A 15,061-nucleotide genomic window follows, 5' to 3' on the forward strand; every position below is an offset into this window, starting at 1 on the left:
ACAAAGTGTCATTATATCTATATTTGGAATAATATTGAGTGTTCAGAAGGAAAAAATGCACTATTAGTGGATCTCAAGCAACAAATTGAAGGAAGAAAGCCTATCTCAAAAGATTACAAAGCATACTATTCATTTGTATTCTCAAAATGACAAAATTGTAGACATGAAAAATAGACTGGTAGAGTCAGAGGATCAGGGAGGGGAAATAGGAAGGAAGGTTGCTGTGTATATAAAAGGGTATTGCAAGGGATATTTATGATGGTACTGTTATGTATCTGGACTGTGGTACGGTTCACACAAATCTATATGTAGAATAAAATAGTGTAGAAATAAATATCCAAATGAGTGCATATAAAATTACTATAATTTAAATAAGGTTGACTGATTTTGTTATTGTTGATTTTTCATTGTGATACTGTTAAGGTTAAGCAAGTCATTGAAGAAAATGGCTGAAAAGTAGGTATATGGCTTCTCTGTCTTATTTTTTACAACTACCTGAGAACATAAAATTTAAAAAAAATATTAATAGACTTAAGTGACCATTTATTAATATTGGATTTGAGAAGTAGACATATTGTTACAATAATGAGTGTTAATATTCAGAAATGTCATTTGTCTATAAGTAAAGTCATTAAAACATCTTAGCATTTTTTTATAATTGTCTTTAGTTATATCGTAGTTTTATTTTCTAATGTAAATGGAAAATTTTTTACATATATTTTTACTACATAAACATTTTACTTTCACATTTCCTATGTGTTTTTATTTTAACACAATAGAGGTTTAGGATACTTTTTAAAATTTTGATTATCAGTAAAACCACGTTTTCAAATGGTACATGAGGAACTCTGAAACTTTTCTTCAAGGAAGCAACCATCACTGATGAAAATCATAAAGAAAGAACCATTTAAGTTTCTGGATATTGTTATAAAGGCTATAGAAAATAAGGAAACATATATTCAAGAAAAGCTACTAAATATAAGATAGAACAGAGTTGGTGGCTACTTGAGCTACACCTGAGTCTTTGTCCTACCCTGATTCAGTTTGATAGAAGCTTTACTCTGGACAGATATGACCTAGAGTTTGGGGCTCCCACTTCCCTGAGTCCCCAGTTAAGGGATATAGTATTTTACTGGGATGGACAGGCCTCCATTATTTCTCAAGCCTTCATCTCTTGACTTGCAGAGGCTAAATTGCTTATCAGTGTGGTGGAAAGATCATGTTTTTCTTCCTATATCCAGCCCCTGCTCATAGGATGGAAGTACTAGCTTAAGTGTGGCAATATTAGAATACTGGGACCCTAATCACTCTCAATAAGCAACTTTATCCACATCAGGAAAGGTAAGCCAAGAAGACCAAGCTCTACCCTTAAAACACGGGTTCAGAGATTTTTGTCCAGAGAGAGAGGTAGTCCATAATAACAGTTTACTACAAAGATCTTTTCTAGGAACTGACCTTATTTGAAATAGAATCTGGCAATATTCATGCCTAAAGATATTCTCTAAAACAATGGAAATTTTGATGTTAGGTAAGCAATTAAAATGAGACTGATCTTCACTCTATAAGAGTAATAAACTAAATGGACTTAATATGCCAGAAAGAACCTGAGAAAGACATGACTGAAAAGAATCCTCTATGGTTCAGAAAAAAAAATAGAAAAACTTGAAGTCTGGACTACAAAGCTATCTCTTATTGAATTTATTTGGATGAGACTTTGAAGTCTGATCCTAAGACATTGTTTAAACCCCTAGTGCAATTGGCTGCACTAGGGGTTTAAACAATTAATGGAGTCCTACAACATAGTGTAGTGGAAAAACAATACAACAACAACAAAGTCAAATAGCTTAAGAGAGATAAGCTAACAGTAAATAAATAATCCTCTAGTAAAGTAGAAATAGCCATCCTAGGGTGAGTATGTGCCTACCTCGGTTGAGCACTCCAAGAAGTGATATCAGAGGCTTCATCCTGGGTAGAAAGTGGACTTTAGCATATTAGTCTATATAGTTCAGTAATCAAGTAAGAAAGCAAATAACAACAAAAAGACCCTAGAGAGGGGAGAGGGCAATCAGTATCCAGAGGTACTATACTTGACTACATAATATGTCTAGTTTTAATAAAAATTATGAGGTATGTAATGAGGAGGAGAATGTGTGAAGTACCTCAGTAAAGTGAGAGGGCGAGGAAAAAGCTAATCATGGAGAAACAAACCAAATTAAAAAAAAAAGATAAATAATCAAACATGGCTGGAAGTACACACCATCTATCAACAGTAACTCTAAATGTTAATGGCTTAAACTCACCAATAAAGTGACATAGGCTAGTAACATGGATTAAAAAAACAAATCCAACAATATGCTGCCTCCAGGAGACACATCTGATTGGAAAAGACATACACAGGCTGAAGGTGAAAGGTTGTGGAAAAACATACCACGCAAACAGTCCTCGTAAGCAAGCAGGGGCGGCCATCCTCGGATCGAATAAAATCGACTTCCAGACTAAGTTAATCAAAAGGGATAAAGAAGGACATTATATACTGTTAAAAGGAACCATTCACTAACAAGACATAAAAATTATCAATATTTATGCACCAAATAATGGAAATCAATGATAAAAGAAGGAAGGAAAAATCCTACATAACTTGGAACATGAACAATATGTAACTGAATGATCAATGGGATACAGAAGACATAAAGGAGGAAATCAAAAAATTCTTAGAGATAAATGAAAAATACAGACACAACATACCGGAATCTATGGGACACAATGAAAGCAGTTTTAAGAGGGAAATTCATTTCCTGGAGTTCATTCCTCAAAAAAAGAAAAAAACCAACAAATAAATGAACTCACACTACATCTTAAAACCGTAGAAAAGGAAGAGCAAAACAACAGCAAATGTAGTAGAAGACAAGAAATAATTAAAATCAGAGTGGAAATCAACAAAATTGAAACAAAAAAAATTGAAAAAAATTGATAAAACTAAAAGTTGGTTCTTTGGAAAATTAAATAAGATCGACAGACCCTTAGCCATGCTAATGAAGAGAAGAAGAGAGACAACTCAAATTACTAACATACAGGATGAAAAGGCAACATCACAACAGACACTACAGAAACACACAAGATTTAATGAGAGTATTTTGAAACCCTATATTCCAATAAAATAGAAGATAATGAAGATATCGATAAATTTCTTAAGTCATATGATCTTCCCAGATTGAGTCAACAAGACACACAGAATTTAAACAGACCAATAACAAAGGAAGAAATAAAAGAAGCCATCATTAGACTACCAACCAAGAACAGCCCTGGACCAGATGGGTATACAGCAGAGTTTTACAAAACCTTCAAAGAAGAATTAATACCAATATTTTCAAGCTATTTCAAGAAATAGAAAAAGAAGGAGCTCTTCACAATTCATTCTGTGAGGCCAACATCACCCTGATCCCAAAACCAGACAAAGACACTTCAAAGAAAGAAAACTACAGACCAATATCTCTAATGAACTTAGATGCAAAAATTCTCAATAAAATCCTGGCAAATCGAATACAAAAGCATATCAAAAAAAAATTGTGCACCATGATCAAGTAGGATTCATCCCTGGAATGCAAGGCTGGTTCAATATAAGGAAATCAATAAATGTTGTTCACCACATCAATAGACTTAAAGATAAGAACCATATGAACATCTCGATAGATGCAGAAAAAGTATTTGACAGCATCCCTTTATGTTCAAAACACTAGAAAAACTAGGGATAACAGGAACTTACCTCAACATTGTAAAAGCTATATATGCTAAGCCTCAGGCTAACATCATTCTAAATGGAGAAAAACTGAAGGCATTCCCTCTAAAATCTGGAACAAGACAGGGATGCCCTCTCTCACCACTTCTATTCAATTTAGTTCTTGAAATACTAGCCAGAGCAATTAGACAGACGAAAGAAATTAAAGGCATAAAAATAGGAAAAGAAGAACTTAAATTATCACTGTTTGCTGATGATATGATAATACATCTAACAGACCCAAAATGGTCTACAAAGAAACTGCTAGAGTTAATAAGTGAATTCAGCAAAATGGCAGGATATAAAATCAACACGCATAAATTGAAGGCATTCCTGTATATCAGCAACAAAACTTCTGAAATGGAAATGAGGAAAACCACTCCACTCACAATATCCTCAAAAAAAAAAAAAAAACTTGGGAATCAACCTAACAAAAGAGGTGAAAGGTTTACAATGAAAACTACCGAACCCTAAAGAGAGAGATAGATGAAGATCTTAGAAGATGGGAAAATGTACCCTTTTCATGGATTGGCAGAACTAACATCATCAAAATGGCGATATTACCGAAAGTTCTCTATAGGTTTAATGCAATGCCAATCAAAATCCCAATGGCATTTCTTGTAGAAATAGATAAAGCAATCATGAAATTCATCTGGAAAAACAAAAGACCCAGAATAGCAAAAGCAATTCTAAGCTGGAAGTGTGAATCTGGAGGTATAGCGATACCAGATTTCAAACTATACTACAGAGCAATAGTAACAAAAACAGCATGGTACTGGTACCAAAACAGGCGGGTGGACCAATGGTACAGAGTAAAGGACACAGAGACCAATCCACAAAATTACAACTTTCTTATATTTGATAAAGGGGCTAAAAGCATGCAATGGAGGAAGGATAGCATCTTCAACAAATGGTGCTGGGAAAACGAAATCCATATGCAACAAAATGAATCTGAACCCCTTTCTCTCACCATGCACAAAAGTTAACTTAAAATGGATCAAAGAGCTTGATATCAAATCAGAGACTCTGCACCTCTTAGAAGAAAATGTTGGTTCTGATCTACATATTTTGGGGTTGGGCTCCAAATTCCTTAATAGGACCCTCATAGCCCAAGAGTTAATAATAAGAATAAACACATGGGACTTACTTAAACTAAAAGTTTTTTCTCAGCAAGAGAAACAATAAGAGAAGTAAATAGGGAGCCTACATCATAGGAACAAATTTTTACCCCTCACACTTCAGATAGAGCCTTAATATCCAGAATATACAAAGAACTCAAAAAATTAAACCATATGATAACAAATAACCCAATCAACAAATGGGCCAAGGACCTGAGCAGACACTTTTCAGAGGAGGACATACAATCAATCAACAAGTACATGAAAAAATGCTCACCATCTCTAGCAGTCAGAGAAATGCAAATCAAAACCATCCTAAGATACCATCTCACTCCAGTAAGATTGGCAGCCATTATGAAGTCAAACAATAATAAGTGCTGGGGAGGATATGGGGAAAAGGGTACACTTGTACATTGCTGGTGGGACTGCTAATTGGTGCGGCCAATATGGAAAGCAGTATGGAGATTCCTTGGATAGCTGGGAATGGAACCACCATTTGACTCAGCTATCTCCCTTCTCGGACTATTCCCTGAGGACCTTAAAAGAGCGTACTATAGGGATACTGCCACATCAATGATCATAGCAGCACAATTTACTATAGCTAGACTGTGCAACCAACCTAGATGCCCTTCAATAGGTGAATGGATAAAAAAAAATGTGGCATTTATACCCAATGGAGTATTACGCAGCACTAAAAAATGACAAAATCATGGAATTTGCAGCGAAATGGAATGCATTAGAGCAGATTATGCTAAGTGAACCTAGCCAATCCTTAAAAAACAAATGCCAAATGTCTTCTTTGATTTAAGGAGAGCAACTAAGAACTGAACAGTGAAGAAAACCATGAGGAAAAGATTAAAATTAAACAGTGACAAGTGGTGGGAGGGAAAGGGAGAGAGAGGGGAAATTGCATTGAAACGGAAATCACATATAAGAGGTTGTGAGGGGAAAGGGGGGAGAAGTTAGAGAACTGAACAACAACAGATGAGGTAGAGAGGGAAGATGGGAGGGAAGGGGACGGGGGATAGTAGGGGACAGAAAAGGCAGCAGAATACAACAGTCACTAATATGGGATTATGTAAAAATGTGAATGTGTAACTGATGTGATTCTGCAATTTGTATTTGGGGTAAAAATGGGAGTTCATAACTCACTTGAATCAAATGTATGAAAGAAGATGTGTCATGAGCTTTGTAATGTTTTGAACAACCAATAAAAAAAAAGAATCATTTGGCTATAGACACACAGATTAACTTTGGGGATCTCCATACTATTTTATTGGTCTGTGAATTTGTTTTTATGCCAGTACCGATGTTGTTTTGGTTGTATGGTAATTGGACATTTTAATAATATTAATTTTATAGTCCATGAACATGGGAGGTCTTTAAATATTTTTCTGTCTCCTAAAGTTCTGTAAGCTACTTTATCAAAACAACCCAAGGAATGGTTAGTGGATTCCAAATTTATATCTGGTTGGTCAGCAATATAGGTGACAACTTACTGTTTATTATTAGCATCTGAAATAGGAGGCTGTCTCATGAAACTAACCCATTACCTCTGGGACCTGATATTATTTCCAGGTAGATAAAGTGAAAATTGAGTTAAATTATTGGACATCTAGATTATGTTTTCTGGGAAATTGTTTAGTGTATTGGGAAATAGCATCACATTTACAGTGTCACAAATTTTATGTTTAGTTCTATATGAAGGTAGGAAAAATAGTTTGGTTTCACCTCTTTTAAACATTAAAATCATATTACACAAATTACATGCTAAAAATAAGCATCATGAAGGATAGTCAAGGGCATTAGGGAAGACTTTCCTAAGTGAAATTTAAGCTTAGTGTGTTTAGGCAGGCTGTTTAGGGGATAGGGATGAAAGTGAGAGGAAAATAGTAGAGTTCAATGCTAGAAAAAAATTTTGTAATAGAAGATAGAGGTATGAATAGGATTTTGGAAGGAAAGTTTTAAAGACCACTTTCAGTATTTTGATCTTTATTTTGAACATCCTGGGGAAGTTATTAATGGAAACTGGGCAAGGAAGAGACATTTTTAGATATTTGACAATTCTCAATCTATTGTCATACACTCAAAGTTCACATATCATATTCTTAGTGTCTATAGCAATGGCAGTAGTAATTGTTGGTCTTTCTTACTACTGTACAAGTGATGTAATGTTAAGATTTTAGAGGATTGAGATTCAAGATGGCATATTAGAGGAAGGCTGTATTTCCAATTTACCATGGCTTGGGATTCAAGCAGTAGAAATACTTCTTCTCAGCAAGGTGGGTTGAAAGCAGAAATTCACTGAAATTTAATATCAGAGTCTCTTATCTTAGAGATTCAAATTTGGGTGCATTTAACAAAGAACAAGAAAGATTACAATTGGAGCCAAGTTGATGTCAGCAGCAACAGTGGTCAGAGGGGATGGATAATATTCAGAAATACAAAGACTAATTTGGCCAGAAAAAAACAGTGGATCAGAAAATCAGCATGAACTTAACTGATCCAGAGGCTACACAGCAAAATGATGTTTGAAAAATACTATGTACTTTTTAACTGGCCAGTGGAAAGAGCTGAGGTGGGAAACACCTTGAGGAGGCCATGCTGCAGTTTGTGGCTGTAGGAGCTTGGGAGATCACAGTGAACACTGTCATACTGTCTGGGCAAATACCCACCAGATGGCCTAGGATGTACCTATAAGTACATAAGTGAAGCAAGCACAGGAAAAATTATATCCAGGGGTATTCAGGTCAGAAAAATTAAGTATAGTAGCTCACATGACCAGCTGAGTAGGGTTGGCAAACTGAATAGGTGGGTGTGAATATACTAAGGAACTAAGCCTGGGAAGGCCATATTCATGGACTGCAGAGTGTATGAAGAGTTGGCCCCTCCATCCCGGAGTAGAATTCTTGGGATACTTCTGAGATCTAGATTTCTAGCAGAGATCATCATTAGGCTGGCCCTAGGTTTACATTGAGCTAACCTCTACAGAGCAGATACCACCAAAAAAACCTTGCAGGCCTGATTTGATCTAAGCCACAGCTGCTAGAACTACCCTCACAGAACTCTGCAGTAGCCCCACTCTGGGAGAGCACCCATCTGGTCTGTTCACAATCAACAGTGCTTCCCATTCCATCCTACCTTATGCCTGTGAAAAGGGAAGCTGAGAGTTATTTCAACCAGCTTCAGTTTTAGGCCACTCCAGCTGGCAGCTCAGTGTGCAACACAGAAAGAGAAAGGAAGTGACAAACCCAAGGCCCCCAGTACCCTTTTCTCTCAGAACACAACCCAGGAAGAAACAGAAAAAAGAATAGTCAAGCACAGGCAGTGACCATCCATCCTCATTGATTCTTTTTACCTTCTCAGTGTACACTGTTATTCTTCATTAAGAATGCCCTGCATCCTGTTTCTTTTGGTGTTCTTGCTGTACTGATTTGTTCATGGATATATGTGTATACACATATATACACATACATGTATTTGTTTCTTCATTTTTCCTTATCTTTTTACAAAAGTCATTTTTCCCTGTCTTGACTTCTGAGAGTTAGAGTTCTTGGTTATTTCATCTTCCAGTTTTTGTTATTGTTGTTGTTGATGATGATGTTTCTCTTTCTTTCATTTTATTCTTGTTGTTTCTTCTTGTTTCTTCTCCTGATAACATCCAAATTCTCTTGTTCCTTGTTTTTCTCTTTGTTAATTCTATTTCTTCTCCTCCTTCTTTATAACCATTGCTTGCTAAATCTCTTCTGCATTCTACTTACGTTTTAAATGTTCTAAACTTTCTTCTACCTTCCCATCACATCGTCTTTTCTCTTAAGGAACTGTGTTTTTAATCATCGTTTAATACTACTAGTTTTATGTAACTCTTGCCTGCATCATTCATGTTGTTGTATTAGCACTATGTATGATATAGTTGATATCTGCTGTTTACTTTAATACCAGATCTAATTCACATTTATTGTTTTTGCCGCTGGCAATTGCTGACCCCAACATTTCTGTTTTTGTGGTAATTAGTGTTGTAGAAGTCATAGTCAGCATTGGGTATTTATTTTAATGCTATATATTGTTCACTTCAGTTGTTATTGTTTCTCTCTCCCTTTTCTGTGAGGTACTGGAAATCTACAGGAACACTAGAGGTTCACAGCATTGAGACTCTGCTGCTGAACTAAACCTAGCTGAAAGACAATGTACCTTGCTCCACATGCAAATTAATCACACTCAGCTATATTTTAATACACAGAATGGAAGAGACAGAAACTCCAACCTAATGACCAGGTCTTCCTTCTAGTAGGAAGAGCTAGAAGGCCCTCACCTCTCCAAAACATATTATAAATAAAATGCCTCAAGAGAAAAACATCAGGTCACGTTTAGAGGCAAGTCCAGGGATCAAATTAAATGTTAGATATAAATAAAAATGGCAGGAATTAATAGAAATCTCTCTACAATAATAATGAAGGAAATTGGTTTCAACTCTACAGTTAAAAGACATGAATACATTAGTGGCAGAATGCATTAAAATAAAAGACTTAACTATATGTTGTTTGCAAGAGGCTGATCTTAGGCAAAGGTAGCCACAGACTGAAAGTAAAAGGATAGAAATTTTTATGTTATGCAAATTGAGCCCCAAAATAAGTAGGAGTAACTACTCTCATATTTTAGAAAGCAAATTTCAACCCAAGATTTAAAGAGATGAAGAAGGCCACTTCATACTGGTAAAGAGAACAATCCAGCAAGAAAATATAATGATAGTAAATATTTATGCCCCAAACACTGGTACACCTAATTACATAAAACAGACACTACTTAAATTAAAAACTCAGACCCTATTACAATATTAATGTGATTTCAGATTACCTCGAGGGCTGATAGGTTATCCAGACATAAATTCAGTAGACCTTTTGAACCTGAAAATGTTATCAATCAAATGAACTTAAGAGATTTCTATGGAATATTTTATCCAACAACAGCCAAATACATTTTCTTCTTAGCAGCCTGTGGAACCCTCTCCAAAATAAACCATATCTTAGGCAATAAAGCAATTCTTAGCAAATAGTATATAAATATATATAAAATAATAATGATAATGTATAAATATCTAATTTCTTGCCTGTTATTGGATAATAATGGAATGAAATTAGAAATTAACAAAAACTCTACAGACCTATAATGTTTTGGAAAGTCTAGCCCAGTTGCAAGGTTGTGGAAATAAACCATAACTCTTGACAGGAGGATTTACTAAGAATATATGGCCATTATAATATATATAATAATAATACATATATTGCATATAATAATAATAAATAATAATACTATTTATGCAATATATATTATATAGTATTATTATACATAGTATTATATATACATATTTTTATATAGGTAGTATTACTGTATCTTAAAAAATATAGAGAAAATTATGTTATTTTAAAAAATATGTATAGTATTATTATCAAATATATATAATATACTTTTAGTTATTGAATACAAAATTTATTTCTGAACTTGCTAAAATAAGAAGGAAAGGAAAATTAAATGCACTATCAGGATGAATGACAAATACCAGTAAATTAAATGTATAAAATGTATTTTAATTATACATGAAAATTACAAAGAATTCAAACAATGCCAAAAGAGTAAAACTAAAATGTATTCCACATGTAATTAGCCAGAAGTAGCCATTGTTAACCTTTAAGTTGTAAAACATTCTAACATCTTTCTATGACTATAATGTAGATAGAATAGATGAATGTTAACATAGGTGAAAGACATAATTATATGTATTACTTTGGGATAATTCTATAAATCTAATACAACCCAGCATTTTATTTATGTTTTTTTAAAGAAACTGAATGAAAGTACATTGACTTTGAAATAACTATTTTATATTGTAAGACATATTATCCACTAAATGAACTTCCTCTAAATGTAGAAAACAAAATTAGGAACTTTAAGAGGTTTCAGCAATGTTTACTATCTTTTTATCTTTCAAACCTTATCGGATTGGTTGTTATGAAAAATAACAACGTAAACAGTGTTACATATCTTTGCACCTTCCTTCTCCTTACCTTTAAGTCTCTGTTCATTATAGGATTTTCAGACTGATATAACAATAGCCAGGCCTCCTACTAGAGTTTAATTTCAAAACCATTGCAATGATGTAGATGAAAAGCTTAAAAGTCTGAAACTTACACAGGGAAAAACAGGGAACCAAGAAACCACAGACAATATGCAGTCTTTGTTGGAATACTCTACTCTTCCTCCCTGATATGTTACTAAATGTCCCTTACTATAGTTTTTCTTTTTAGAATTTGGTTTATAATTATATGGGGAGTGTCATCAAATTTCAGATTAGTTCCTCAGTTCAGTGTGTATTTGTTTGTGAAACTTTATCTTGATCCCAATCAGGCAGTCTCTTGTTATATCTATTTCTGATAGCACTTGCTTACTAGACAAAAAAGATAAGGGACATATTTTAGTTTGCATTTCTCTATATTTGGAGTATTAGTGAGAATTTTGAGGCATTTGCTAATCTTTTTTTTTTTTTTTGTACTGTGGATTGAACCCAGGCACATTTAACTACTGAGTCAAGTCCCTAGCCCTTTTTTTATATTTTATTTGGAGACAGGATCTCCCTGAGTTGCTTAGGGCCACACTAAATTGCTGAGTCTGGCTTTGAACTTGCTATCCTTCTACCTTAGCATCCCCAGCCACTGAGATTACAGGCTTGTGCCACCAAGCCCAGCACTAATCCACTTTTATGACTTTTTTGAGGTCCAGAGGAGTATTAAAAGTCCCCAATGCTGATTTAAAAAGTTTCTGTTTCTCTCCGTGATCACCTAACTTTAGAGATATATGATATGAAGCTAGATATTTTTCTTACATGGTTGTTGCTACTGGAGATTTTCTGGTTTTACCCTTTTTTGTTCATTTTGTTATCTGATGGGTAAAGGAGGAAGTCTGTAAATATATCTTTATTCTCCACTAACCTATAAACCTAAGGCAGTAAGTTTTTAAAGAAATGCTTTCCACATAATGGAGAATTCATCATTCAGATCAATAATATCCTCAATTCCAGTTTAGAAAGAGATGTAGAAAATTTTTTTATAAAACTTTTTTATGCAAAACTCCTAAGTAACATCCTACCTAGTAGAGATGTCCAAACATTAAGGTTTATCTAAGCATGAAAGAGATCTTAAGGTAAGGAGTTAAATATGATAAGATAAATTGATTTCTGACTAAGCCATGATAAATTACTAAGATAAATTAAAGAAGATTAATTGCTAAGAAAAATAACTAGCTAAGATAAATTGCTTTCTTAATGTAGTATAAAAAAATAAGACTCAGAATATCTAGAGTAGTACATGGTTAGAAAGCATACTTAACCTAGTATTTTGTATATGTACATATATGTATATATCAACTTAAGGAATCTTTCTAAAAATGTAGCCGATTCTGATTTCAGTAGATCTTGGATAAGGCTCCCAATTCTTTATTCCTAACTAGCTCCCAGGTGGTAGTAATATTGTCCACATTCAGATTACACTGTTACTAACAAAGTTCTCAAAAACTACATACTCAGAACTCCTGTACTTGAATGAAAACATGAGGCAAGGATTGGCCTAATTATGTTTGCAATCCTATTACTTAGTGATGTGCCTTAAATAAATGTCCACCCAGAAATATTTTCTTATTAAATAAATAAATTATATACAACCAGAGATATGAAAAATTGCGCTCTATGTGTAATAAGAATTATAATGCATTCCGCTGTTATACATATATTTTTTTTTAAATTAATTAATCATTAAGTGCATGGCACTAGGTGCATGGAATACTGGTATTTTATATTAGTAGATGAAGAAGAAGACTACTTCTGTTTTAGATCCCAACTAATTAGGACAATAATAAGATTACTATTTCATCTCAAAAATCTAAAAGCATAATTAAAATTTTGTTCAGATGCAAAATTACTGTAATCACACAGCCACTTTGGACAATAAAATATTACTTCCCATATACTTAAATCCTCACTTGAGCTTACAGTATCAATATTATTTAAGTGAAATAAATCTATACAGTGTTACTTGTTATTCATTCTGGAAATAGAAATGAGTAATATTTCTGTGGTGCAACTGATTTAAAACAGTTTGACATCTTGGTAGGACTACCCAATTGAGTTTGTTGTGAAATATACCCTCAGATAACTATATAGATTGTCTCTTTGGACTAGTAGTTCTCAGTTGTTTGGCTGCACTTTAGAATTACCTTAGAAGTATTTTAGTTAGTTAGTTTGTTTTTTAATCTTAGTACTCTGAGACTGTAGGGATAGCTCATTGTAGAGCACAGACTTATCATACACAAGCCTCTGGGTTCAATTCCTAGCATGGAAAAGAAAAATTCCAATGCTAACTCAAGCTTTACCCCTGAGGTAGAAGCCAAGTATTTTTTAGGCTTCACAGACATTTCAGTGTGCAATCAAGATTGAATATCATTACTTGACCCTTAGCTTTCTGAAATCAGGATTAGTTTTACATTTATTTTATGACTGTTAATACTGTTAAATGAGTAGCCAAAAATATAGGATGGATTTATCATAATTAGCATAGATAGAAAAAGTCAGCAGGCACATATCCTACTTCCACTTGTATATAAACTACCTGTGTAACTTTGAGTAAATTATTTAACTACTTTGTACTTCAGTTTTCCCATCCAGAAAATAGAAAGGCAAATCTAATAAGATTCCTAGTAGCTCCAAAATTTTATGATATATAAACCTAATCTCTGGGGCTGGGGTTGTGGCTCAGCAGTAGAGTGTTCGCCTACCATGTGCGAGGCCCTGGGTTCCATCCTCAGAACCATAAATAAATAAATAAAGGAATTGTGTCCGACTACAACTAAAAAATAAATATAAAAAAATAAAAATAAACCTAACCTCTACAAGTATTATAGTATTAATGTGACAAAAAAGAACCTTAAGCAGTCATTTATTTTACTCCTTGAGTTTAAGAAATACATATAAAATTAATACTGAAAAATGTAAAAGTAAAACATGAAATTGAGCATAAGATATTGACTCAATAATAGGAAAACATTAATTGAGTGTCTAACAGTTCTCATTTGAATTCTACTCTTCCTCCTTCTAGTTTGTGAGCTTGTCAGCAAGTGTTTTTAATCTCTCTGAATCTATTAATTAAAAATGAATGAGTCTGTTTCAATATATATAAAATTAAATTTATGAAATATTCAGCTTATAGGATTGATACATTTATTAAGAAATCAGATCATATCATTAACACATAGATAGTGGGCAGTTTGATTTAATTTGAGTATATATTATATGGTTGAAAAGAACTTCACATATTTTGTTAAAGTACATATAAACAGTAGTTATAAATTCTTAAAGCTTATAACTTTAAGGTATTTCTTGTGTTTCACTTGCTTTCAACAATTTGATGTTTATATCCTCATTTTTAATATTTAATAAATATCCAAAACTGCAGTGTTTTTGATCTGGAGTGAGCCTCTTCCATGAATTGCCTTCAATTTTTTCTCATTCATTGTTTAAAAGAATCTATATCCTCACTCTATAGGAAGTATATGTTTACTATATATGAAGTTTTTGTGGACTTGGATGTTTTGTGCAAGTAAAGCAAGTCTTTCTGAATGTGACAATAGTGTTGCTTTCTTTCAGGAAACTCTGATAGACTGGTGTGATGAAAAGGAACTTAATTTAATATTAACAACTGGAGGAACAGGGTTTGCACCACGAGACGTCACTCCAGAGGTGAGATAGTACATGTCTTTTTCATTTTCAAGGAGTAATCATGTACTCTTCCATCCTTTTTACTATTTTTTTTATATTATTTTTATAATTTTTCTAGGTAAAAGAAATGACTTATAAGAACACAAAAATGTGGCTATAGAAGAATTATGAAAAATGTTTCTTGAGTTTTTATTTTGGACTTAAACTAGAGATGATAGAATCTGAAGAAAACTGAACAGTTCTAAAAGTTAATCATTCATTTGCTTGGTGGTCTGCAAGTTCAGCATTACCAAAGAAAATTATAAAAAAAATTCTGTTAGCATGGCATCTGATCCAATTCAAAATTGGATCTTATTCATTTGTCTCAAAGTATAATAGGATAACTTTAATATAATATTTATACCAATA

General features: G+C 33.4%; 1 protein-coding gene across 28 annotated transcripts in view; it reads left to right on the plus strand.

Annotated features, from left to right (window-relative positions):
- Gphn (gephyrin) overlaps nucleotides 1–15,061 on the plus strand; it is a 595,586-nt gene that overhangs the window by 250,577 nt on the left and 329,948 nt on the right. For all 28 annotated transcript variants that reach the window (XM_040276071.2, XM_078050082.1, XM_040276074.2 and 25 more), the window contains exon 4: nucleotides 14,582–14,674. In XM_040276071.2, coding sequence (XP_040132005.1) covers nucleotides 14,582–14,674 — 93 coding nt within the window. The remainder of the gene's footprint in view (nucleotides 1–14,581; nucleotides 14,675–15,061) is intronic.

This window comes from Ictidomys tridecemlineatus, chromosome 5, assembly GCF_052094955.1.
Source record: "Ictidomys tridecemlineatus isolate mIctTri1 chromosome 5, mIctTri1.hap1, whole genome shotgun sequence".
Taxonomy (NCBI): domain Eukaryota; kingdom Metazoa; phylum Chordata; class Mammalia; order Rodentia; family Sciuridae; genus Ictidomys; species Ictidomys tridecemlineatus.